The sequence below is a fragment of the Rana temporaria genome, chromosome 6 (genome assembly GCF_905171775.1).
Source record: "Rana temporaria chromosome 6, aRanTem1.1, whole genome shotgun sequence".
Classification (NCBI taxonomy): domain Eukaryota; kingdom Metazoa; phylum Chordata; class Amphibia; order Anura; family Ranidae; genus Rana; species Rana temporaria.
This window is the reverse complement of record NC_053494.1, coordinates 73,921,151-73,946,047: the sequence shown is the minus strand read 5'-3', so window position 1 is coordinate 73,946,047 and position 24,897 is coordinate 73,921,151. Positions and strand designations below refer to the sequence as shown.

The following is a 24,897-nucleotide window of genomic DNA, read 5'->3' as shown; positions in this document are numbered from 1 at the left end:
CAGACTCACTGTTTGTTTCGGTGGCTGGTCCCAAGAAGGGCCTATCGGTCCCGTCGGCCACCATCTCGAGGTGGATCTGACAGATAGTGATTCAGGCTTACACCATAAGGAGTTGCAACTCCTCAGTTAAGGAGCTCTGTTTTGTTTTGGGATGAAGTTTAATTTCATGCTGTTCCCACCCCTCGTTTTTTGACACTGCTTTGGGACGTCCCACTTTGTCAAGATTTAAGGCTGTGTCTGTCCATGAACGAAAGAGAAAATAGAATATTTGTACTCACCGTAAAATCCTTTTCTCTGAGTTCATGGATGGACACAGCCTTAATCTTGACAAAGTGGGACGTCCCAAAGCAGTGTCAAAAAACGAGGGGTGGGAACAGCATGAAATTAAACTTCACCCCAAAACAAAACAGAGCTCCTTAACTGAGGAGTTTCAACTCCTTATAGTGTAAGCCTGAATCACTATCTGAGCACCCACCACTCCTTTTTAAGTTGTACTGCTTTTGACGAACTGAGCTGCTGAGTGCAGGCTGAGGGAATATAGCCAGTAGGATGCCCCCTGGGCGGGGCTGTTCAACTTTGATTCTGGCTAGTCGCTCCTAAAGGAAGGCTAATACCCACTTTGTCAAGATTAAGACCCCTTTCACACTGAGGAGTTTTTCAGGCGGTACAACGCTAAAAATAGCGCTGCTATACCGCCTGAAAAACTTCTTCACTGCCTACTCAATGTGAAAGCCCGAGGGCATCTTTGGAGCGGTGAGAGGAGCGGCATGTATACCGCCCCTTTCCTATTGAAAACAATGGGAAACCGCGGCAATACCGCCCGCAATGCGCCTGACAAATTTTGAAAGCTGAAAAGGGAAAAATAAAAACCTTCAGATTTTTTGAAAAATGTAGATATTTACATTTTTTGCGTACGTTTGATTTTTATCATTTTGCAAAAAGGTGCAATGTAAAAATTTAAATTGTTTTGTTATTTATTAACTTCATACAGGTTAAGCTTTTATATTTAGTAGGGATTTAACAGAAATTATTTTTTAAATGATCTGCGTTTATATCTGCTAATAATGGTTTTAGTGTATTTTTTGCAAATATATTGGTAGCACCTTCTTTTTATTCCAGAAGTCCTATGCTTTCAGAAAGGTTTGGGGGGGGGGGGGTCTTTCACAAATTCTGAAAGCTGTAAGGGAAAAATGAAAACCTTCAGATTTTTAGAGAGATTTAGATATTTAAATTTTTGCATACGTTCGATTTTCACAATTTTGCAAAAAGGTGCAAAAAAGGTAAAAATTACAAATATTTGTTATTTATTAACTCAATACAGGTTAAGCCTTTATATTTGGTAGGAATTTTGCAATAATTTGCTGTGTATTTATCTGCTAATCCTGATTTTTGTGGATTTTTAGTAAAAATATTGTTTTGATAAACATTTGCGCAAATATCGTTGGGACCTAAAAAAAAATGAAAAAAATCAGTAGAACCTTCTTTGTATTGTACTGGTTGTGTGCTTTCAGAAAATAATAGGATTTTTGCACTTACCGTAAAATCCTTTTCTCTGAGTTAATGGACGGACACAGCCTTAGGCCCCTTTCAGACTGGGGTGGGAGCCGTTATGGCGGGATAACGCCGCTAAAAATAGCGGCATTATACCGCCGGGATTGCCGATTCCCGCGGCAATCCCGGCGGTATAATGCCGCTATTTTTAGCGGCGTTATACCGCCACCGCGGCTCCCACCCCAGTCTGAAAGGGGCCTAAGGCTGTGTCCGTCCATGAACTCAGAGAAAAGGATTTTACGGTAAGTGCAAAAATCCTATTATTTTCTGAAAGCACACAACCAGTACAATACAAAGAAGGTTCTACTGATTTTTTTCATTTTTTTTTAGGTCCCAACGATATTTGCGCAAATGTTTATCAAAACAATATTTTTACTAAAAATCCACAAAAATCAGGATTAGCAGATAAATACACAGCAAATTATTGCAAAATTCCTACTAAATATAAAAGCTTAACCTGTATTGAGTTAATAAATAACAAATATTTGTAATTTTTACATTGCACCTTTTTGCAAAATTGTGAAAATCGAACGTATGCAAAAATTAAAATATCTAAATCTCTCTAAAAATCTGAAGGTTTTAATTTTTCCCTTACAGCTTTCAGAATTTGTGAAAGACCCCCCCCCCCCCCAAAACCTTTCTGAAAGCATATGACATCTGGAATAAAAAGAAGGTGCTACCAATATATTTGCAAAAAATACACTAAAACCATTATTAGCAGATAAAAACGCAGATCATTTAAAAAATAATTTCTGCTAAATCCCTACTAAATATAAAAGCTTAACCTGTATGAAGTTAATAAATAACAAAAAAAAAAATTTACATTGCACCTTTTTGCAAAATGATAAAAATCAAACGTACGCAAAAAATGTAAATATCCACATTTCTCAAAAAATCTGAAGGTTTTTATTTTTCCCTTTTCAGCTTTCAAAATTTGTGAAAGACCCCCCCAAACAATATATTTTCTGACAGCATATGACCTCTAGAATTAAAAGAAGGTGCTACTGGTTTTCTCAGGCCCCTTACTAAAAATACATTAAATTTATTAATAGGGGTGCAACGGATCAAAAAACTCACGGTTCGGATCGTTCCTCGGATCAGGAGTCACGGATCGGATCATTTTTCGGATCAGCAAAAAAAAAATTTGCAGCCTCCCTGTGCCCCAAATTGCCGCCTCACTGTGCCCCAAATTGCCGCCTCACTGTGCCCCAAATTGCCGCCTCGCCAGGGTGGAAGAAGTGAGAGGGCAGCCAGCAGGGCTGGATTTCCTTTCCCTGCCACCCCAAGGCCAGGTTTTGCAATGCACCCCCTCCCCACCAACCGAACCACCCCCCCCCGGAGAATAGCAGTTGGATGGCAGGGGCGGCACGGTTAGTTCAAATATTTTTTGTTTCTTCTTTTTTTTTTATTACATTATCACTTTTTTTTTTTTTGTAGCTTGTCGTTTTTACTTTTTTAATTTTTGTATAATTTTCTTATTTTTAATATTTTTCTTCTTCTTTACTTTTTAATTACTTATTTTTTTATTAATTGAATTATTTCTTATTTTTTTTTACTTTTAACTTTATTGCTATTACACAAGAGAAAACAATTCCCTGTGTCATAGCAATTGAAGGTGACAGGTTCTCTTTGTTAACCCTGTCAGCTCCAAAAACAGTCCTCACAGTTGAGATGGGAAGAGCATAGCTTACCCATCTCACTGTGTGCTATTTGCAGCAAGGACAGGAGACTCGTCAGCTGGGGGAGGAGGAACGAACGGACGGAAGGCAGCTGGAAGGGGGGGGGGGGAACGGACGGCAGCTGGGGGGAGGAACGGACTGCAGCTGGAGGGGGGGGGGAACGGACGGACGGACGGGAGGGGGGGTTATCAGAGCCAGCAGGGAGAAGTGTGGGGGGAACGGATGGACGGCAGCAGCACATGGTTTCTAGCAGAGACAAACTGAACTCACCGCCGTCTCCACTCCTGCTCGTACACAGCCCCACCTCCTCCTAAGCCCACGTTGTAATAGACAAAACACATCAGCGCATTGGACACGCGTTCTGTCTATCACAGCGTGGTTAGGAGCAGGCGGGGCTGTGTGCAAACAGCGGAGACAATTTCAATGTGTTTTTTTACCACTTTGTTCTGCAGTCCCGCGGCACACCACGGATCACGTGTGTGCCGATCCGAAGTCATTGATCCGTGCGGATCACGGATCAATGACGATCCGTTGCACCCCTATAAGTGGATTCGTACATGGTAAAATGTACACAATTCCTGCTAAATTCCTAGCAAATATAAAAGTTTTTTAACTGCATTGAGTTAATAAATAAATGTTTTTTTTTACTTTTTTATATTGCACATTTTTGTAAAATGGTGAAAACTGAAGGTACATAAAACTGTAAATCAAAACAATTTACTCTAAAAATCTGGAGGTTACAATGTTTCACTTACAGCTTTCAGAATTTGCAAAGACCCTCAAACTTGTCTTTTCCTGAAAGCCCACGACATGTAGAATAAAAAAAAAGTGCTACAGATTTTTTGGGCACAGCAATATTTATTGCGCAAATGTTCATAATATTGCTATTTTCACAAAAAATACACTAAAAATCACATTAGAGGTTAATAACTCTGATCAGTGGGTTGTAATCTGCTGAACAATTCTGATATAAGCTTTTAGTCATTGAAGTGACCATAAGCTTAAAAGAGAGGGAGAAATGAGGTCCATACGATGTACAGACTTGGCCACCTGCAGGTACTTTTTAGGTCCAGCGTATGGACCTGGCAGTGAAACCTGTAAGAACAGTCTATTATGTCGTGTGTTTTTTTCCCGATAGTATGCTGCTTTTGTAGATGAGGAACACTGTTACCTTTTTTGCAAGCAATGCATTATGATGTACTGGTTTATGCTTGTTTAGGTTTTAGTTACTTATCATTTATGCAGCCTACAATAAACCTATTATATCTGCTATTTATTGCTGGTAGTTCTCTATGTGAAAATAAAAATATCTAAAGACTAAACTCAATAACTTTTACAGGGCCACAGAACAATGACTTAAAAAGACAGTTTCTAATGGAACGTTTATTGGATGCAGTAAAGCAGGTAAGATATATGTTTTTATTTGAAGAATCTTTTTAATGGTGTTTACAGGAGGGAGTAATAGAGGCAAATGTGTAAGCAGACTGTGGTAAATGTACTCAAAGGTTGCAGTGGATTGATTTGGATTGGGCATGTTGGATTGAAAGAATCCAGGGCTTTGCAAGTTTTAAAACTACAGTAGGTGAACCCGATTTTGTGTCAATCTCGCTCTCTTTCTCGGCGAGATTGAGCACCTACGAGCCCCATCGCGGGAGCCAGCGCCGAGCTGGCTTGCCGCGATGGAGACAGAGCCGTCATAGAAGCGACGGGAGATCCGACTTGGATTCCCGCCAATTCTACACGTGTGCGGCGTTTGTTATGAATCCTGAGGGGGAAGTCCCCGCCGGATTTTAAATAAAAATCCGGCATGGGTCCCCCCCTCAGGAGCATACCGGGCCCTTAGGTCTGTTATGGGTTGTAAGGAGAGCCCCCCTACGCCGAAAAAAACGGCGTAGGGGGTCCCCCTACAATCCATACCAGACCCGTATCCAAAGCACGCTACCCGGCCAGCCAGGAAGGGAGTGGGGACGAGCGAGCGCCCCCCCCCCCTCTCCTGAGCCGTACCAGGCTGCATGCCCTCAACATGGGGGGGTTGGGTGCTCTGGGGCAGGGGGGCGCACTGCGGCCCCCCCACCTCAGAGCACCCTGTCCCCATGTTGATGAGGACAGGGCCCATTCCCGACAACCCTGGCCGTTGGTTGTCAGGGTATGCGGGCGGGAGGCTTATCGGAATCTGGGAGCCCCCTTTAATAAGGGGGCCCCCAGATACCGGCCCCCCACCCTAAGTGAATGAGTATGGGGTACATCGTACCCCTACCCATTCACCTGCAAGAAAAGTGGTAAAAACACAAATAAACCACACAGGGTATTAAAATATTTTATTTTTCTGCTCCGGAGGCCTCCCCTGTCTTCTTTATTAGCTCTTTTACCAGGGGAGGCTTCTTCTTTGACGTCTTCGGGTGGGTGGGGGCCGCCGTCTGGTTCTCTTCCACCGCCGGGGGGGGGGTCGCTTTTAAAAAAGCCCCCACCCCCCGGCGGGTTTCCTCCGGCGTCTTTGGCGGGGCTCTTCTTCTTCCGCTATCCCGACGGGTCTTCTCAACTCTCCGGGGGTCTCCTTCTGTCTTCGCCGCTCTCCGCTCTTGACTCGTCGCACCCCGGTTCTTCGTCTCGCTGTCCGGTGTGAAGAACATGACGTCACAGCACGGAAGAAGAACTCATCACAGCACGGAAGGAGAAGACGTACAGCACGGAAGAAGACACCGGACAGCGAGACGAAGAACCGGGGTGCGCCGAGTCAAGAGCGGAGAGCGGCGAAGACAGAAGGAGAACCCCGGAGAGTTGAGAAGACCCGTCGGGATAGCGGAAGAAGAAGAGCCCCGCCGAAGACGCCGGAGGAAACCCGCCGGGGGGTGGGGGCTTTTTTAAAAGCGACCCCCCCCGGCGGTGGAAGAGAACCAGACGGCGGCCCCCACCCACCCGAAGACGTCAAAGAAGAAGCCTCCCCTGGTAAAAGAGCTAATAAAGAAGACAGGGGAGGCCTCCGGAGCAGAAAAATAAAATATTTTAATACCCTGTGTGGTTTATTTGTGTTTTTACCACTTTTCTTGCAGGTGAATGGGTAGGGGTACGATGTACCCCATACTCATTCACTTAGGGTGGGGGGCCGGTATCTGGGGGCCCCCTTATTAAAGGGGGCTCCCAGATTCCGATAAGCCTCCCGCCCGCATACCCCGACAACCAACGGCCAGGGTTGTCGGGAAGGGGCCCTGTCCTCATCAACATGGGGACAGGGTGCTCTGAGGTGGGGGGGCCGCAGTGCGCCCCCCTGCCCCAGAGCACCCAACCCCCCCATGTTGAGGGCATGCAGCCTGGTACGGCTCAGGAGAGGGGGGGGGGCGCTCGCTCGTCCCCACTCCCTTCCTGGCTGGCCGGGTAGCGTGCTTTGGATACGGGTCTGGTATGGATTGTAGGGGGACCCCCTACGCCGTTTTTTTCGGCGTAGGGGGGCTCTCCTTACAACCCATAACAGACCTAAGGGCCCGGTATGCTCCTGAGGGGGGGACCCATGCCGGATTTTTATTTAAAATCCGGCGGGGACTTCCCCCTCAGGATTCATAACAAACGCCGCACACGCTGTAGAATTGGCGGGAATCCAAGTCGGATCTCCCGTCGCTTCTATGACGCGCTTGCTGGGATGTGCTGTCACTATTCCAGTGAGTGCGAGGTGTCGGGGAGATCTCGGCACCCTGTCGCCGAGTATCAGCGCGACGCTGTCGTGCTAAAAGCACAATATCACAAACACCTACTGTAGAAACTCTAAATTAGGAGTCTCCAAACTATGGCCCTCCCAGTTGTTAAGAAACTACAATTCCCATCATGCCTAGTCATGTCTGTGAATGTCAGAGTTTTACAATGCCTCATGGGACGTGTAGTTCCGCAACAGCACTATAGTTTGGCGATCCCTGCTCTAGATGAATACAGAAGACACAAGTTCCTTTCTAAATTAACAAAATTGGTTGTCGGACAAAATGTATTTCACGTTGGCCCTGTCGCACCCTCCTTGATCATATCCTAAAATTAAAAACTGAGGAGCTGGATGGAAACTTGGGTTGTAGATTTGGTGCCATCCCCAGGTAAACGTTAAATTCTGTCAGTCTTCCTAGTGATATGGAGTTGTCTTTCTTCTATCCAGCATATCTTCCAGACTGCTTCTTGCTTCTCTGAGTCCTTTCTGTTGCATGAGCTCCATAAACCAGTCAAATAGGGGAAGACTAGCTTCTAAAAACAATACATGATCATTTTTGATAACAATATGAATCATTCAAAATACTGTATTTATGCTATAAAAATCAGTAATATAGCCATAGCAACACAGATGGTCCACTAATGTGCAGTTCTCCTGATAGTGCTACAGATGCTCAACGGTTAAGTAGAGATCAGAAGTTTGGTGCTACCCAGATCCATTCCTATAGCTTATCGCTAAGAAGAATGGCAATGAACCCTGCTGCAGTGAAAGAAGAGATGTGGGGTTTTGCCTGTAATGCAACCTGTTGGCACTAGACCTTGTGTACACTGAATCAGTAACAACTGACAAGGAGTTTCCTCCAGAGTGCTGTTTAGGTCCAGAGTGGCAGACTCACTAATGGAGAATTGGGTCCCTGAAGATTCTATGAGACTGAATCTCTGTAATGGATGCAGATTGGATCCTTCTTTTGCTAAGCATAAATCCTGTGGTGAGAATGGTGAGTGTCCCTGCAGCCATCTGGTCCATCTGTAGAGCAGTTTGTAAAATGTTGTATTTGCTGCCTAGATTGAGCATGTCCCTCCCTTGTTTCTTCACCAAGGGGGTAGTGGTGTTACAGGGCTTGGAGTACTGCCTATTGTGGATACAGTGATACGTGTCACCTAATTTACTGTAAAGCTACTGTACTTTGTTTTTGACGATGGCCAGATTTATATGCGATTCCCTAGAGGTTTGATGTGATGTGTTTAAAGCAGCCTGTAGGGCCCATTCCCTCTATTTTTTTATTCATGGGAATCTGCTTGCTCAAGAATGACAGGCAGTTACAGCAGACGCACACATGAGGATTTGCTTGTGCGGGCAGTTTCAAGCAGAGGTGACTCTTGTGAAGGTGGGACTGGGTGGTCATTTTTATCACGTATGAAGCCAAACAGCATTCTGAAGGGGGTTAACAGTGCAATGCCGATGGGAAACACAGAATTTCTCTTTCGTTCATGGACAAACACAGCCTCCCACCCCCAATTCTTGACATTAGGGTTATGTCTCGTAATCAGGAAAGGGACTAGGCAGACATGTTAAACAGTTAAAAAACGTTGTAACACAGCAAGCTGAATAGTACCGACTGCCGACTGGGTGATAGGCTGGATAATATAGATCCTTGTAGTCTCCCCAGTCCGGCCATCGAGCGTGAGCAGGCCTTAGCTACGCGCTGGGTCGGCCATGACATACCCCGATTGCTCCTGGGGTGGCCGGTGAGCTATATGCTCCGGGGCTACAATGACGGGCTACTGCTGTCCAAATCACAGTGGGCCGTGGCCGTCAGCCACTCCCGTACTGCTCGGTGATGGATCTGTCAGGAACGCATCCAGCAGTCCTTGCAGGGTAAGGTTCCTCCTGTCTGGCAGGATGGAACCAGCTGGGATTCTGGGGTGGTCGTTTAGGTGGTCGTTTAGGTGGTCTCTCTGCCCTCCCTTTCCTCTCTCCCCGTCTATCCCTCCTCCCCATGCTTTTACTGGGCCTGCTGTGTACCTGACCGGGGGGGGGCTCTGGGTCCTGGCTGGGGGCTGCACGGCTGTACGGGTCCACTCTGGTGTGGGTGGTCTGCCATGTGAGGGGCCTCCACTCGGAGGCCCTGTGCTTTCGCTGCTTTTTTGCTTGCCTCAGAACAATCAACGCCATTTTCCTGTGGTCGCGCTGTTACTAATGCTAATTACTGCTGGCATCCATTTTCTCGTAGCCACGCTGTTTCTGCTGCTCATACAGCATGCGGCCATTTTCTTGTAGCTCACTCTCTTTTGCTGAGGCGGCCGGCGGCCATCTCTGTGTGGTTCTAGCCTTAGTTTTGGCCTCTAGCGCTGGTTGTTTTGTCATTCTGAACGGCAGATCACCTCAGACACACACTGTGCTGGAGTAGAGCGGACCCCAGCGTTGCCTTTGTCGGCAGTCCTGGTGTCCCTTGTTGCCAGGGTGGAAGCTGTGTGTGGGCTTAAGGGGGGTAAAAACAGCCCCCTTCCCCCCCACCATCTTCTGGGTGAAAGCTCTGACTCTGATGTGTCCGAGAATGTAGACCAGGACCTTTCAGACAGTGGGGAAGACTCTGTGTCCAGGTCAGTGCAGGAGAAGGCACTTGTTGGAGCACTTATCACCGCAGTGCGGAAAACTCTCAAGCTAGAGGATACGGCCAGGGCATCTACTGAGGCATTTTTTCATGAGTCTGGTCCTGCAGGTAAGCGTTCCCAGTCTGACAAGGGGCAGACTGGGGGAAAAAAAGCGTCCCTGGGTTCGTAAGCCAAACAAGTCTGCAACAGCATGAAGGTTTGGCCCCGCCCCAATTCTCGGGTGGGGGGGGTCGCCTTTGCAAGTTTGCAGCTTGTTGGACCTCCCTGCTTTCCGCCAAGTGGGTTTGCGAAGTGGTTTCATCAGGGTACAAGATAGTTTCTTTCTTGTCCAGCAAACAGATTCTTTCCCTCAAACCTTTATCTTCTTCCGCCTTGACGGAACGCCCTGTGGGGGGGCAGTGCAGGACCTGATGAGGGTGGGGTTATAGTACCTGTGCCGCTGCCAGAAAGGTTTCAGGGATTCTACTCCAATCTGTTTGTAGTCCCAAAAAAGGAAGGGGTCGTCCCAATACTTGGACCTCGAGGGTCCTCAACACCTTTTGTGAGAATATGGAAGTTAAGGATGGAATCAGTTCGCTCTGTGGTCGCAGCATACTTGCATGTCCCCATATTTGCCAGGCATCAGTGATTTTCTGCGATCTTTTGCGGTCGTGGGACGACCACTACCAATTTGTGGCTCTCCCTTTTGGCCTGGCATCGGCCCTCGGTACTTTCACGGTGCTGAGGCACGGAAGTCATCTTCTTGGAAGATCTATCATTGCACATGAAAGGTCTATCTCCATGTGTGGGGAGATGGAGTGGCGCCCACAGGCTTATCGGTTTCCAGGATCCTGCTGTTTTTACAGCGTGGGGTGGATCAAAAACTTGGCCTAAGCCAGCATTAAGAGGCAGATTTCAGCCTTGGCTGTTTACTTTCAACGACCCTTGGCAGCTCATCCACTGGTGAGTATGTTTGTGCAGGGGTTCGACATGTGGCCCCTCCGGTTCGTCCACCACTACCCCTGTGGGATTGGAATCTGGTGCTCTCGGTACTTCAGAAACCTCCTTGAGAAATCAGAGAGATTCCACTTTTGACACTCTCTAGAAGGTTAGCCTTTCTGGTGGCTATTATATCAGTCAGGAGGGTTTCTGAATGGCGGCCTTGTTTTGCAAATCCCCTACTTGATCCTCCACCAGGATAAAGCAGTGCTATGCCCGCAGGCCTTCCCTTTCTTCCGAAGGTTGTTTCGGCCTTTAATCTTAATGGTGACATAGTGCTTCCTTCCCTGTGTCCTCGGCCGTCGCATCCCAAAAAAGTTTCTCTACATTCCTTGGATGTTGTCCGAGCTCTGCGAGTATATCTCTCTGCTACGGCTCCGTTTCGGAGGTCAGACTTAATGTTTGTGTCGGTGACTGGTCCAAAGAAAGGCCTGGCGGTCTCGTCGGACACCATTTCTCGGTGGATCAGACAGATCGTGATTCAGGCTTATGCCCTAAAGGGGCGGGCCGCCTCCCTTTCCTGTCACGGCGCATTCGACTGGGGGAATAGGTGCCTCCCTGTGGCTTTCCGACATCAAGCGTCTGTCTTGCAGGTATGTAAGACAGCGACTGGTCATCCGTTCACACCCTTCACTAAAATTTACAAGTTTTGACGTGAGTGCATCTTTGGATTCTTGCTTCGGCCGCAAAGTTTTGCAGGCGGCTATTTAAGGTTGCAACTCCTTCGTTGAGGAGCACTGTTTGTTTTCAGGTCGAAGTTGGTATGTTTGCTGTGCCCACCCCTCGTTTTTTGACACTGCTTGGGGACATCCCTAATGTCAAGAATTTAATGGAGCTGTGTCCGTCCATGAATGAAAGAGAAAATAGGATTTTTGTACTCACCGTAGAATCCTTTTCTCTGAAGTTCATGGACGGACATAGCACTCGCCCCTCCTTTTCTGGTTTGTACTGCTTTTTGACAAACGGAACTGCTGATTGCAAGGTAAGGGGTTATAGCCAGAGGGACCGCCTTCAGAGAAAAGGATTTTACGGTGAGTACAAAAATCAAACTTCTTTCGTCCATGGACGGACACAGCTTCCTTTATACTCTTGACTGTAGGGTTATGTTCCGTCTATTAGGAGATGACTAGGCAGACATGTTAATGGTTAAAACATGTAAACTTTAGCAAAGCTGAAACAGCCCCGCCCAGGAGGCAGTCCCTCTGGTCATAACCCCTCACAAGGCCCTAAGCGGCTCAATTTTTTTCTGCCTAGTAGAGGAGAAGGACCTGGCTCCCCATGGTCCTGAGGAACTTTTTATTTATAAAGTTTTAAATTTTTTTTATATTTTATTTTTTTGATCCTGAGATCTTCTATCAACTGCAGGCTGGGTGACAGGCTGGATAATATAGATCCTTGTAGTCCCCCCCCCCCCCCCCCAGTCATCGAGCATGAGCAGGCTTTAGCTACGCGCTGGGTCGGCCACGACCTACCCCATTCCTCCACGGCTGGCCGGTGAGCTTTTTGCCCCGGGGCTCACATACGACCAGGCTGCTAGCTGTCTGTGTTGCGACACAGACAGCTAGCTGGGCCGTGGCCGGCAGCTACTCCTTACTGCTCGGAAATGGATCTGTCAGGAACACGCCAGCGGTCTTGGCAGTATGGAACAGCTGGGCTTTCCTCGGGGGGGGTCGATTAGGGGGTCTCGTGTCCTCCCTTTCCTCTCCTCCCCATCCTTCCTCTTCCACCATGCTGTTACTGACCTGGGATGTACCTGAAAGGTTGTTTTTTCATATCCTGGGTGGGGGCTGTGGGGTGGGGGCTGTGGGGTGCTCTCTGTGCGGGTGGTCTGCCATGGGGGGTCCTCCGCTCGAGGGCCACTATGTTTTTCCTGCCTTCTCGTCCACCTCCGTGTCCCCGATAGCGTTTTTCTTTAAATCAGCGCCATTTACTTGTGGCCGCGCTGCTGCTATTGAATTGTGACTGGCAGGCATTTTCTTGTAGCCGTGCTGTGATGCAGGCAGTTTTTGGTGCTGGGGGGACTTTCTGAACAGTGCAATTTTACCTCCGAGACAATCAGACACACACAGTTTAAAGGAGAGTGAACCGCAGCTCTGTACAACTTTCTTGTCAGGGTGGTGAGTCCCCTGGGATACCCCTTTTGGTCGGTACAGCAAGGAGGGTGGGTCTCTCTCTTTTTTGTGCACTTGTACCTTGACATTAGTCCCTGAGGGCTGTCAGGTGAGCGGGTCAGCATGGCGTCAGAAGCTGGCGTCTCTTCCCTAGACATTCCAGTGGAGACAGCCGGTGCCCCTGCACCTGCCGTCCCTGTGGACACTTGGTCGGCAGTCCTGAAATCATTTGTTGCCAGGGTGGAAGCGGTGTGTGGGCAAAAGGGGGGTAAAAAAGCCTCCTCCCACACCATCTCCTGGGGATAGCTCTGACTCTGACTTGGGCCCGGCTGCGGCCCAGGGCCCTGGTTCTGAGGGATCAGAGGATGCGGACCAGGACCTTTCGAACAGTGAGGAGGACTCCAGGTCTGGGTCAGCGCAAGACAAGGCACTTGTTGGAGCTCTTATCACCGCAGTGTGGGACACTCTTAAGCTAGAGGATACTGCGGGACATCTGCTGAGCGGTTTAGTCCCCTTTTGGGTCCCACAAGTAGGGATGAGCTTCGTGTTCGAGTCGAACCCGTGTTCGAGTCGAACATAGTATGTTCGACCATTTGTCGAAATACGAATGTTATGGGCCGTTCGTGACAAATTCGAGTTGTGCGCCACGGCCCAAAATTCACTGCGGCATCGCAGTGCATTGCTGGCTGATGATTGGCCAAGCATGCACTATGACCCGCATGCTTGGCCAATCACAGCATGCAAAAAACGGAGAGCCATAATTGGCCAAAGCCAGGGTGGCTTTGGCCAATTATAGCTCAGGGGGCTTAGTACACGCCCCACACTATAAAAGGCCGCCTGCAGGTCGGTCTTTGTTTTGTGTGTTGCGGCGGTGGTTAAAGACAGAGAGAGAGAGACTGTCATTTTTTATAGGTAGATAGAGCAGGCAGGCTAGTCAGTTAAAGTTAGTGTGTAGAGGATATATATGCATCCCAAGTGTTGTACATATATTTATACACTGTGTAGTTTAGCTAGATCAGCTATTCCTAATTTACTGGCAGGCAGTTGATTGTGCTAGCTGCAGTATTCTCACATGGTGTATTGTCTGTGTCCTCTGTAGTTTGCACCTAAAGCTACTTGGTGTGTACTGCACGTGTCCTCTGTAGTTTGCACCTAAAGCTACTTGGTGTGTACTGGCCGTGTCCTCTGTAGTTTGCACCTAAAGCTACTTGGTGTGTACTGCACGTGTCCTCTGCAGTTTGCACCTAAAGCTACGAGGTGTGTGTACTGCCTTTGTCCTCTGCAGGCCATTAGTTTGTTTGGAAGGACAACAAGGAGAGGCAGAGAGTCACGAGGGCAAAGCAGGCTCTGCATCTAGAGGCAACAGGTGCTGGTCGTGGACACAGTGCATCCTCATCAGCACGTGGCCGTTGACATGCTCGTCCTTGTTTTCGGCAGCTGGCCGCGTTGAGCCGCAACATGCCGAAAGACTTGGTAGACTGGATGACAAGCCGTCCCTCATCCTCCCCATCCTCTCTCACCCAGGCTCAGGGTACTTTGTCTGGCAAAGCAGCTGCCAAGGATTCCTCTTCCCTCTGCTCAATAGCATCAGTCACTCCTTCCCTAGCCCCACCATGTCCTCCTAAGGAGTCCCCCAAACTGTTTCAACACAGTGTTGGGTACATGCTGCATGAGGATGCGCAGTGTTTTGAAGGCTTCGATGATGGTACACAGTAGAGGAAGGCAGTATCGTGAGCCCAGAGAGGGGGTGTCCAAAAAGGACAGCAATCTGGCAGTCATGTTCCCCCAGCTGCAGCATACTGCAGGTTTTCTACAGTGATGAGGAGGGAGGGGATGATGAGGTCAACTGATCTACGTGGGTGCCTGATAGTAAAGAGAGGAGGAGGAGGCACAGGCACATCTCCAACGAGCAAGATGCCCCTCCAGGGGCCAGCTTAAGGGCAGCACACCAACTTCCATCATCAACGCAGTGCTCCGCATTTGCAGGGAGCTGCTGTGTCTCAGCGTTATTCCAAAAGTTCTTCTGGTTGTGGGCCTTTTTTGAGACGAGTGCATCAGATCGCACCGCTGCCATTTGCAAATATGTCTCAAGCGTATCTCGCGTGGCCAAAACATCACCCGCTTGGGCACCACATGCTTGGACCAGACATATGTCGACCTGCATGCAGTTCATTGGCAAGCGTACCTCCAAAGACCCACACGAAAGAACAAGCGGACTCCCCTTGCCCCTCATAAGCTGGGATCTCCAACCCCCACTATACCCTCAGTCCTCTTCTGAAGCCTGCACTGATGGGACTGAGGTGTAGAATTAGGTGTGTACAGCCCTAGTTCATGCGGGCAATCTACTATCGGTGAAAAAATTACATTCAGCGCCAAACAAAATAAAATTAATTAAATTAATAATACAAAAGCTGCTCCTCGAAAACAATACTGATTGTGATAAATGGAAAAATGTGTAGAGGGCGCTAGACCACTCAGTGCTACTAAATAGTAAACCAACGTGATTCTGTGAAAAAATAATTAAAAAATATAACTATTCAAAAAAATTATGGTGAATTCCAAAAGTGTCTCTACGTCCAAAAAAGACCCCTCAGAATCTGTAAAAAGTCCCAATAAATGTTCAATCAATGCATCACATGTAAATGAAACAAATCTTCTTTCTTGAGTATTCTTTATGTGCAAAAGGAAAGGAAAGCCATCACCAACAAATCCAATCTCTTAATCCACCCTCTATTGGTGTTGAAGCAAACAAATGCGCTTACCAGATTATGGTAAGCGCATTTGTTTGCTTCAACACCAATAGAGGGTGATTAAGACTGATTGATTTGTTGGTGAATGGCTTTCCCATTCCTTGAACATTTATTGGGACTTTTTTACAGACTTCTCGAGGGGTCTTTTTTGGACGTAGAGACACTTTTGGAATTTCACCATAAATTTTTTGAAATAGTTATATTTTTTAATTATTTTTTTTTCACAGAATCACGTTGATTACTATTTAGTAAGCATGAGTGGTCTAGCGCCCCTCTACACATTTTTTCCAATCTACTATCGGTACAAAGGCAATTTTCCCTGCTCCAGCTGCTGCAGTGCGAAAGAGTTCTCTCCCAGCCATCACCATGCCAGCGGTGAAAGCACGCATCGACTAAATTGCTAGCACTTCAACTGCTGCCTTTTCAGTTGGTAAATTCTGCCCCCTTCCATGAGTTTGTGGAATGTGCGGTACCTCATTGGCAAGTTCCCAAACGCCACTTTTTCTCACGGAAGGCGGTTCCGGCTCTCTACTGCCATGTGGAAGGCAATGTCCATGCCTCGCTGGACAGGGCGGTCAGTGGTAAGGTACATATTACCGCTGACTCATGATCCAGCAGGCATGGACAGGGACGTTAACTATCTTTCACGGCACATAGGGTGACTCTGCTGGCAGCTGGGAAGGACGCAGGACAAGGTACAGTAGTGTTGGAGGTTGTGCCGCCACCACGCCTCCAAAATGCTACTACTGAAGGTGACACACCCCTCTCCTCCACCCCTCCTCTTCTTCCTCTGTGGCCTCTTCCTGTGCTAATGTGTCCTCAGAACCACCGGTGATCCGTAGGCGTTCAAGGGGCTACGCAGGTACGCAGGAGATGCCATGCGGTGCTTGAGCTGGTGTGCTTGGGGGACAGGAGCCACACTGGGGCAGAGGTTCTGTCAGCTCTGCAGGGGCAGGCTCAGAGGTGGTTGACGCCATGCCAGATTAAGCCAGAATGGTGGTTTGCTACAATGGCACCAACCTCCTCTACGCCCTGCGACCAGGGACAACTGACCCATGTGCCCTGTTTTGCTCCTTGTCCTTTAATTTGGTGGTGCAGCGGTTCTTGGGCAGGTCCCGGTCTTACAGGATGTCCTGAAGCAGGCCCGAGGAAAGTCTGTGTGCATTTCCGACAGTCATATAATGCCAGTGCTCGGCTGGCACAGACCTCCAAAGGGAATACACCTGCCAAGAACTGCCTAATCTGTGACATGCCACCAGGTGGAACTCTATGTTGGCCATGATGCAGCGGCTGCACACGCAGCAGAGGGCCATCAATAAGTATCTGTGCCAATATGGCAGCAGAAGTTGGTCAGGGGAGCTTGTTTTTTTTCCCACGCCAGTGGGCCTTGATCAGGGATGCATGCACTGTCCTGTCACCATTTGAGGAGGCCACAAGGATGGTGAGCAGTGACAGTGCATGCATCAGTGTGACTGTCCCTCTTATTCACGTGTTGGAGCACACGTTGCGTGGAATAATGGACAGGGCCCTTGAGGCAGAACAGAGGGAGGATCATGTCGTCCTCAGTGACCCTGAGAACTCTGCCCCGAATGCCTCAGCAAACCTACGCTGCATGGCCTCCCTGATCCTGCAAAGCCTGCGGAAGGATCCTCATGTTCGTGCTATCAAGGAGAGGGATCATTACTGGCTGGCAACTCTCCTTGATCCACGTAACAAAGAATAAGGTTGCGGACCTTATCTTGCCGGCGCAGAGGGAGCAGAAGATGAAACATCTTCGGGAGGCCTTGCAGAAAGGTCTGTGCAATGCGTTCCCAGAGACTGGGGGGTTACAAAAATCCTGGTCCTGGACAACGTGTTGCTGAGGCTTTGGTCAGTCACAGAAGGAGCGGTGGAGAGGTGGCATCTGACGATGCGTTTCAGACAATTTTTTAGTCCGCAGCCCCCAAGGTATGACCGGTTCAGCAACCATCGCCAGCGTCTGTTTTAACTGGTGCGAGAATACCTAGGACAAGATCAGACTTGGACACCTTTCCCACCGAAAATCCTCTGGCTTACTGGGTCCTTGAGGATGGATCACTGGCCAGAGCTTGCACAGTACGCAATTGAGCTACTGGCTTGTCCTGCATCCAGCGTTCTTTCAGAACGCACATTCAGTGCTGCTCGAGGCTTTGTAACCGATCACAGGGTGCGCCTCTCCACCGACTCGGTCGATCGACTGACCTTCATAAAAATGAATCGGGCTTGGATCACCACCAGCTACCAAGCACCTGATGCTGATGTACTGAATATTTTTTTTTTAAAATGTCAGATCCTTCAAGACTGCCTATGCTGATGCTGAGTGACTATCCCGTTATGCTGAGTGAATATCCTTTTTCCTCCTCAATAATCTTGGTGATAGCTTGTAAGAACATTGTTGGTTCCACCAGTGGCTAAGGCCCCCCCAATTTTTCTGCCCCTGTTTAACAGGGGCGTGTAATTACAATTTTTGATGCAATACTTTGCAGCGGGCTCATTGCTGTGCTCCAACTAGAGTAATCTGTGAGGGGTTGCAGTGTTGTGGCAACAGCACCCAGTGCCTAAGGCCAATTTTTCTGCCTCTGTTTAACAGGGGCATGCAATTACAATTCTTGATCTAATATTTACATCAGGGAGTTCCACGCGCACCAAGACTACTATAAGGGCTTATAGTGTTGTGGCAACACCAACACCTAGGGCCCAAATTTATGCAGAGCATATACGGCAGGCCCCTACTTTCAAACATCCAACTTACAAACAACCCCTACTTGCAAACGGAAGGAGACAACAGGAAGTGAGAGGAAATCTACCCCTAGGAAGGGAAATTCTCTTCTGAAAAGGTGTCTCCTGTCCACTGATGCTTTATCACCAATCTTGTTTCACAAAAAAAAAAAGCGAATTTTCAAAAAATAATTTGTCATTGGGACAGAAAGTGAGTGCAATCTTCTGAAACAGATGCACACAGACCGCAAAACCAAATGTTACAGGGGTGATAACCCTTCTCTATGTTTCTATGTCTCTAAAGCTTAAAAAAAGATTTTATGGCTGAATTTACACCTTTAAAGAAGTACAGTTGAAAATTACTAACAGATTTTACTGAACAACAAACCTACAGTCCCTGTCTTGTTTGCACTGCCTGCAGGGCCGGCCTTAGCGTTGTGCGAGTCGTGCGCCCGCACAAGGCGCCATCAGCAACAGGGCGCCGTGCCTGTTGCGTCCTGTGGCCAGTAGCAGCCGGATTTCTCCACTCGCTATCGCTGTCACGATATGCGATGTGCTTTGAGCCAGTGGGTGCTCTGTGATTGGCCGAACGGGCCATGTGCGATGGGCGGGGCATGCCAGGAAGCAGACATGGGGGTCTGTGAATGGCCATGCTGAGCTGGTGCTGGTCATGTGTGGAGGCGGGGGCGGAGCTGCACTGTGGATTCGATGATAGTGCCTGCTTGCTTGCTCCCGGAGTCCTGCCTCCCGATGTGTGTCTCCTGAGGGCTCATCTGCCAGGTCAGTTTACCCCCCCCCCCTCCTCTGTGTCACCCCCCAAGGGAGTAGGTATTGGTCTGGGGAGAGGGAGGGAGCAGCAGCCAGAAAGTCAGTGTGTAACGTGTGATGCCTCCATAGTAAAATGCTGGACCTTTTACTATAGGGGGCTCTGGTGTACTACAAGGCCCAGCATTTTACTATAGGAGGCATTGGTGGACTAAAATGCTGGTCATTGTAGTCCACCAATTCCTCCTAAAGTAAAATGCTGGGCCTTGTAGTCCACCAGAGCCCCCTATAGTAAAATGCTGGGCCTTGTAGTCCACCAATGCCCCCTATAGTAAAATGCTGAGCCTTGTAGTCCACCAATGCCTTTATAGTAAAATTCACCAATGCTGTAGTGTCTGTGTGTATTGTGTAGTGGTCTGTGGGTAGTTTATTGTGTAGCGGTCAGTGTGTGTATTGTGTAGCGGTCAGTGTGTGTATTGTGTAGCGGTCAGTGTGCGTATTGTGTAGCGGTCAGTGTGTGCGTATTGTGTAGCGGTCAGTGTGTGCGTATTGTGTAGCGGTCAGTGTGTGTGTATTGTGTAGCGGTCAGTGTGTGCGTATTGTGTAGCGGTCAGTGTGTGCGTATTGTGTAGCGGTCAGTGTGCGTATTGTGTAGCGGTCAGTGTGTGTATTGTGTAGCGGTCAGTGTGTGCGTATTGTGTAGCGGTCAGTGTGTGCGTATTGCGTAGCGGTCAGTGTGTGTATTGCGTAGCGGTCAGTGTGTGTATTGCGTAGCGGTCAGTGTGCGTATTGTGTAGCGGTCAGTGTGTGTATTGTGTAGCGGTCAGTGTGTGTATTGTGTAGCGGTCTGGGGGGTGTGTAGCGGTCAGTGTGTGTATTGTGTAGCGGTCAGTGTGTGTATTGTGTAGCGGTCAGTGTGTGTATTGTGTAGCGGTCTGTGGGTAGTTTATTGTGTAGCGGTCAGTGTGTGTAATTGTGTAGCGGTCAGTGTGTGTATATTGTGTAGCGGTCAGTGTGTGTATATTGTGTAGCGGTCAGTGGGTATTGTGTAGCGGTCAGTGTGTGTATATTGTGTAGCGGTCTGTGGGTAGTTTATTGTGTAGCGGTCAGTGTGTAGCGGTCAGATGTGTGTATATTGTGTAGCGGTCAGTCGTGTGTATTGTGTAGCGGTCTGTGGGTAGTTTATTGTGTAGCGTCAGTGTGTAGCGGTCTGGGGGGGCGCCACAGGATTAGCTCGCACAGGGTGCCTGAACACCTAAGGCCGGCCCCTGACTGCCTGTATACTGTTGTTCAAAGTATATAGGGCCAAAGGGGCTTGTAATGACCTGGGGGGAGGGGGGCGGGGAAACCATGCTATTTTTCTCAGTGATTTTCATCATATTGCAGGGACCAAACATTACATTAAAGCCGCAAGCAGTCTTAAATGACTTTTTTCTTATAGTAATCTCATGTTGTGCAGGGACAGTTCTAAACATGTGCCACTTCACAGGCTTACTATAGACACCCAGCAGGTACGCTATTTAACCACTTAAGACCCGGACCAAAATTGAAGGTAAAAGACCAGGCCCCTTTTTGTGATTTGGCCTGCGTCATTTTAACTGACCATTGCGCGGTCTCGTGCGACGTGGCTCCCAAACAAATTGGCGTCCTTTTTTTTCCCCCCCCCCCCCCAACTAAAGCTATTTGATCACCTCTGCGGTTTTTCTTTTTTTGCGCTATAAACAAAAATAGAGCGACAATTTTGAAAAAAATGCAATATTTTTTACTTTTTGCTATAATATCCCCCCAGTTCTAGGCCCGATACGTATTCTTTCTACTATTTTGGTAAAAAAAATTGCAATAAGCGTTTTATCGGTTGGTTTGCGCAAAATTTAATAGCATTTACAAAACAGGGGATAGTTTTATTGCATTTTTATTAATTTTTTTTTTTTCACTACTAATGGCGGCGATCAGCCATTTTTTTCGTGACTGCGACAATATGGCGGACACTTCGGACAATTTTGGGACCATTGTCATTTTCACAGCAAAAATGCATTTAAATGCATTGTTTATTGTGAAAATGACAGTTGCAGTTTGGGAGTTAACCACAGGGGGCGTTGTTGGGGTTATGTGTTCCCTGAAATGTGTTTGCAACTGTAGGGGGGTGTGGCTGTAGGTGTGATGTCATCGATTGTGTCCCCCCCTATAAAAGGGATGACACGATCGATGCTTGCCGTCAGAGTGAAAGAATGGGGAAGCCGTGTTTACACAACAGCTCTCGCCGTTCTTCAGCTCCGGGGACCGATCGCGGGACTCCAGCGGCAATCGAGTCCCGCCGTCCCAGTCACGGAGCTTCGGACCAGGTTGCGGGATGCGCGCCCGCGATCCACGGCTGGGTACTAGTACAGGACGTACCTGTACGTGGATGTGCCCAGCCATGCCATTCTGCCGACGTATACGTATAGGGTCCTTAAGTGGTTAAAGGAATTTTTTTTTTTTACTTTAAAACTTCATTAAAATCGCTGCTCCAGAAAAACGACCGTTTTTAAACTTTTTTTTCATGATACATGTTGCTGGGGCAAGACCCCGGGTCCCAAACCCGTTTTCCGACAATAACTTGCATATTCGGCTTTAAAATGAGCACTTTTGAATTCGAACGTTCAGAGTCCCATTGACGTCAATGGGGTTCTAAATGTTCGCGCCGTGAACGTTCGGTCCATTCGCAGGTTCTGGTGCGAACGGGGGGGGGGGGGTGTTCGGCTCATCCCTACCTAAAAGCAGGCCCGCACTGCTAAAGTGTTTCGTATGTGATATTTTTTGATATTTCATAGACAAGGAATGGGGAATGACCGCAGAAGACCTTTGTGGGTCCCTAAGCGTTATGGCGGTCTGTTACCCTTTTGAGGAGAGCCTTTTAAAAAGGTGGGCATCTCCCCCGGTTGTGGACCCCCCCGGTATCCAGGTTGAACAAGGCAAACACGATTCCGGTTTGCGGGAACCCCTGGCATTTAAGGACCCCTGCTGACAGGAGGTCCGAAGCGTTAGGTTTGGTCATTTTCTCTATGCTGGGTTCAGCTTTGCAGCTATTTTGGCTACGGCACTGGTGTCAGACACTTACTAAATGGGCCAGGACTATTGCACCAGGAGTTGGAAGAGCATCATGTCTCCAGGCTGCGTAGAACTGGCTGACCAGTTATTGCACGGCCTCAAGTTTGTCTGCCGATGCAGCCCTGGATGTACCTTCCTTGATCTCCAGAGCCTCAGTATCTGCGGTGGTTCTGCGTCGCCTGATTTGGTTCTGCAGACCAGACTTCCAAGAAGGCTCTGGCAGATATGCCTTTCCGGGGGGGAGGCTAGTTGGTGCCTCCCTGGACGACATCATAAAGGATGCCACGGGGGGTAAGAGTACGCTCCTCCCCCAGTCCAGAAAAGGAAAAGAGCCACACCACAGGCCGGGACCCTCTTTTTCCATGCAAAAGTGGTATTTTCGTCAGTCAGGTCCCACAGGTAAGCATCCTAATGCCGCGTACAGACGGTCGTTTTATGCGATGTAAAAAAACGAAGTTTTCTGTGAAGTAAAAAACAATGTTTTTGAAACTTTAATTTTCAAAAACGACGTTGCCTAAACACCATCGTTTTTTCACAATGCTCTAGCAAAGCGAGGTTACGTTCACCACGTTTTTTTCCATTGAAGCTCGCTTCATAACTAGCTTCTGGGCATGCGCGGGTTCAAAAACTTCTTTTTAAACGTCGTTTTTTGCTACACACGGTCAATTTCTGTGACACAAAAAACGACGTTTTGAAAAACGACACATAAAATTGAAGCATGCTTAAATTTTTTTTGTGGTTTTTTACAAGACATAAAGCGACGTTTTCCCCCACACACGGTCAATGAAATTGACGTTTTTAAAAACGTCATTTTTTTACATCGCATAAAACGACCGTCTGTACGTGGCATAAGACCGACAAAGGGCCTGCTGGGGGACAAAAACGTCCATTGCTTCGCAAGCCAAACAAGCCTGCGAACAAATCTGCGACAGCATGAAGGTTTGCCTCCGCCCAACTCTCGGGTGGGGGGGGACGTCTCCACGAGTTTGTGGCTCGTTGGACCTCCCTGATTTCCGACCAGTGGGTCTGCAAAGTGGTTTCATCAGGGTACAAGATAGAGTTTTTCTCGTCCACAAAACAGATTCTTTCCCTCAAACTTTCCTCTCCTTCCGGCTCGTCGGGACGCCCTGTTTGGGGCAGTACAGGACTTGTTTAGCTGCGGGGTAATCATACCTGTGCCACGGCAGGAAAGGTTTCAGGGTTTCTACCCGAATCTGTTTGTAGTCCTGAAGAAGGACGGAGTCCGCCCAATCCTGGACCTCAAGGCTCTCAATGCCTTTGTAAGGGTTCGGAAGTTCAGGATGGAATCAGTTCGCTCTGTGGTCACTGCAGTCCCTGGCTGATTTTCTGGTGCCCCTTGGACATCAAAGACGCTACTTGCATGTCCCCATATATGTCGGGCATCAGAGGTTCCTGCGCTTTGCGTTCGGGAAGACGCACTATCAATTCGTGGCTCTTTTTGGCCTGGCATTAGCTCCAAGGGTTTTTACCAAGGTGCTTGCCCCGATTTTGGCCTTGCTGAGACAGCGAGGTATCGCTATCATGGGCTACTTGGACGTCTGCCTTCTGAGAGCTGCTTCAAGCTCAGAATTGGACGGATGTGGCGATTGCCAGTCAGTCCCTCCAAGAGTTTGGCTGGGTGCTAATCTTCCAGAAGTCGGTGTTGGTACCGACTCAGCGGCTTGAGTATCTGGGTCTTATTCTAAACTCCTCAGAGGCAAGAGTTTTCTCCCTTTGAAAAATTCACGACAGCGGTGAAGCTGTTGGCGTCGTCGCTGCGCTTTTTCATGCGAGTCCTGGGTCTCATGGTAGCCTCCTTTGTGGCAGTATCGTTTGCTCAATTCCACACTCGAGTCTTGTGGAAGGAGATTCTGTCCAAATGGCACAAGTCTCCGTTGTCCCTGGACTGTCAAATCTGGGTGAGCCCACTAGTCAGGACTTCCCTGGTCTGGTGGTTGAGATCTCCGGCTCTTCATGTCGGGAAGTTGTTCCTTCCCGTTCACTGGACAGTGATCACGACAGACACCAGCCTGACCGGTTGGGGGGGGGGGGGAGGGGTGTTCAGTCGACACAGGGTCGCTGGACACAGGAAGAATCTCACCTGATGATCAATATTCTGGAACTCTGAGCAATCGGGCTGTGCCTCTCCACATGGTCGCGGAGCCTACAGGGGCGTCCAGTCAGGATCCAGTCAGACAACGCCACGGCGGTGGCTTATGTCAACCATCAGGGAGGAACAAGAAGCTTGGCTGCAGCGTTGGAGGTCGCTCACATCCTGAGGTGGGCAGAACGGAGCGTGCCGGCTCTATCGACCGTGTTCATTTCGGGTGTAGAAAACTGGCAAGCGGACTACCTAAGTCGCCAAACGCTGGACCAAGGAGAATGGTCACTACACCTGGATGTATTCCGCCTCCTTCGCCTAAAATGGGGCGAGCCAAACGTGGATCTAGTATGCCTGGTGGCGGATGCTCCTTGGCGACTGCCAATGCGGGAGGACCTTCTCTCGCAAGGTCTCATTCTTCATCCTGCTTTACAGTCGCTGGCTTTAACAGCATGGCTGTTGAAAGCCAGGTGCCAAGAGACCGGGGCCTGTCGGATTCGGTTATGTCCACCATGCTGAGGGCACGGAAGTCATCTTCTCGGAAGATTTACCATCGCACATGGAAGGTCTACATCTCTGTGTGAAAAGATGGGCTGGAATCCACGCACGTATTCTGTTTCTAGGATCCTACTGTTTTTACAGCGGGGAGTAGATCAGAAGCTTGCCTTAGGCTCCATTAAGGGGCAGATTTCAGCTTTTGGCTGTTTTCTTTCAACGACCCTTGGCGTCCTACTCACTGGTGAGTACGCTTGTTCAAAGGGTTTCGACCTATCGCTCCTCCGGTTCGACCACCACTACCTCTGTGGGATTTAAATCTGGTGCTCTCGGTGCTTCAGAAA

At 48.6% G+C, this 24,897-nt stretch overlaps 1 protein-coding gene across 1 annotated transcript in view; it reads left to right on the top strand.

The window, feature by feature from the left end:
• Window positions 1–24,897, top strand: part of SNX29 (sorting nexin 29) — a 1,289,390-nt gene that overhangs the window by 83,100 nt on the left and 1,181,393 nt on the right. Inside the window, exon 2 of the mRNA XM_040358531.1 lies at window positions 4,570–4,634. Coding sequence (XP_040214465.1) covers window positions 4,570–4,634 — 65 coding nt within the window. The remainder of the gene's footprint in view (window positions 1–4,569; window positions 4,635–24,897) is intronic.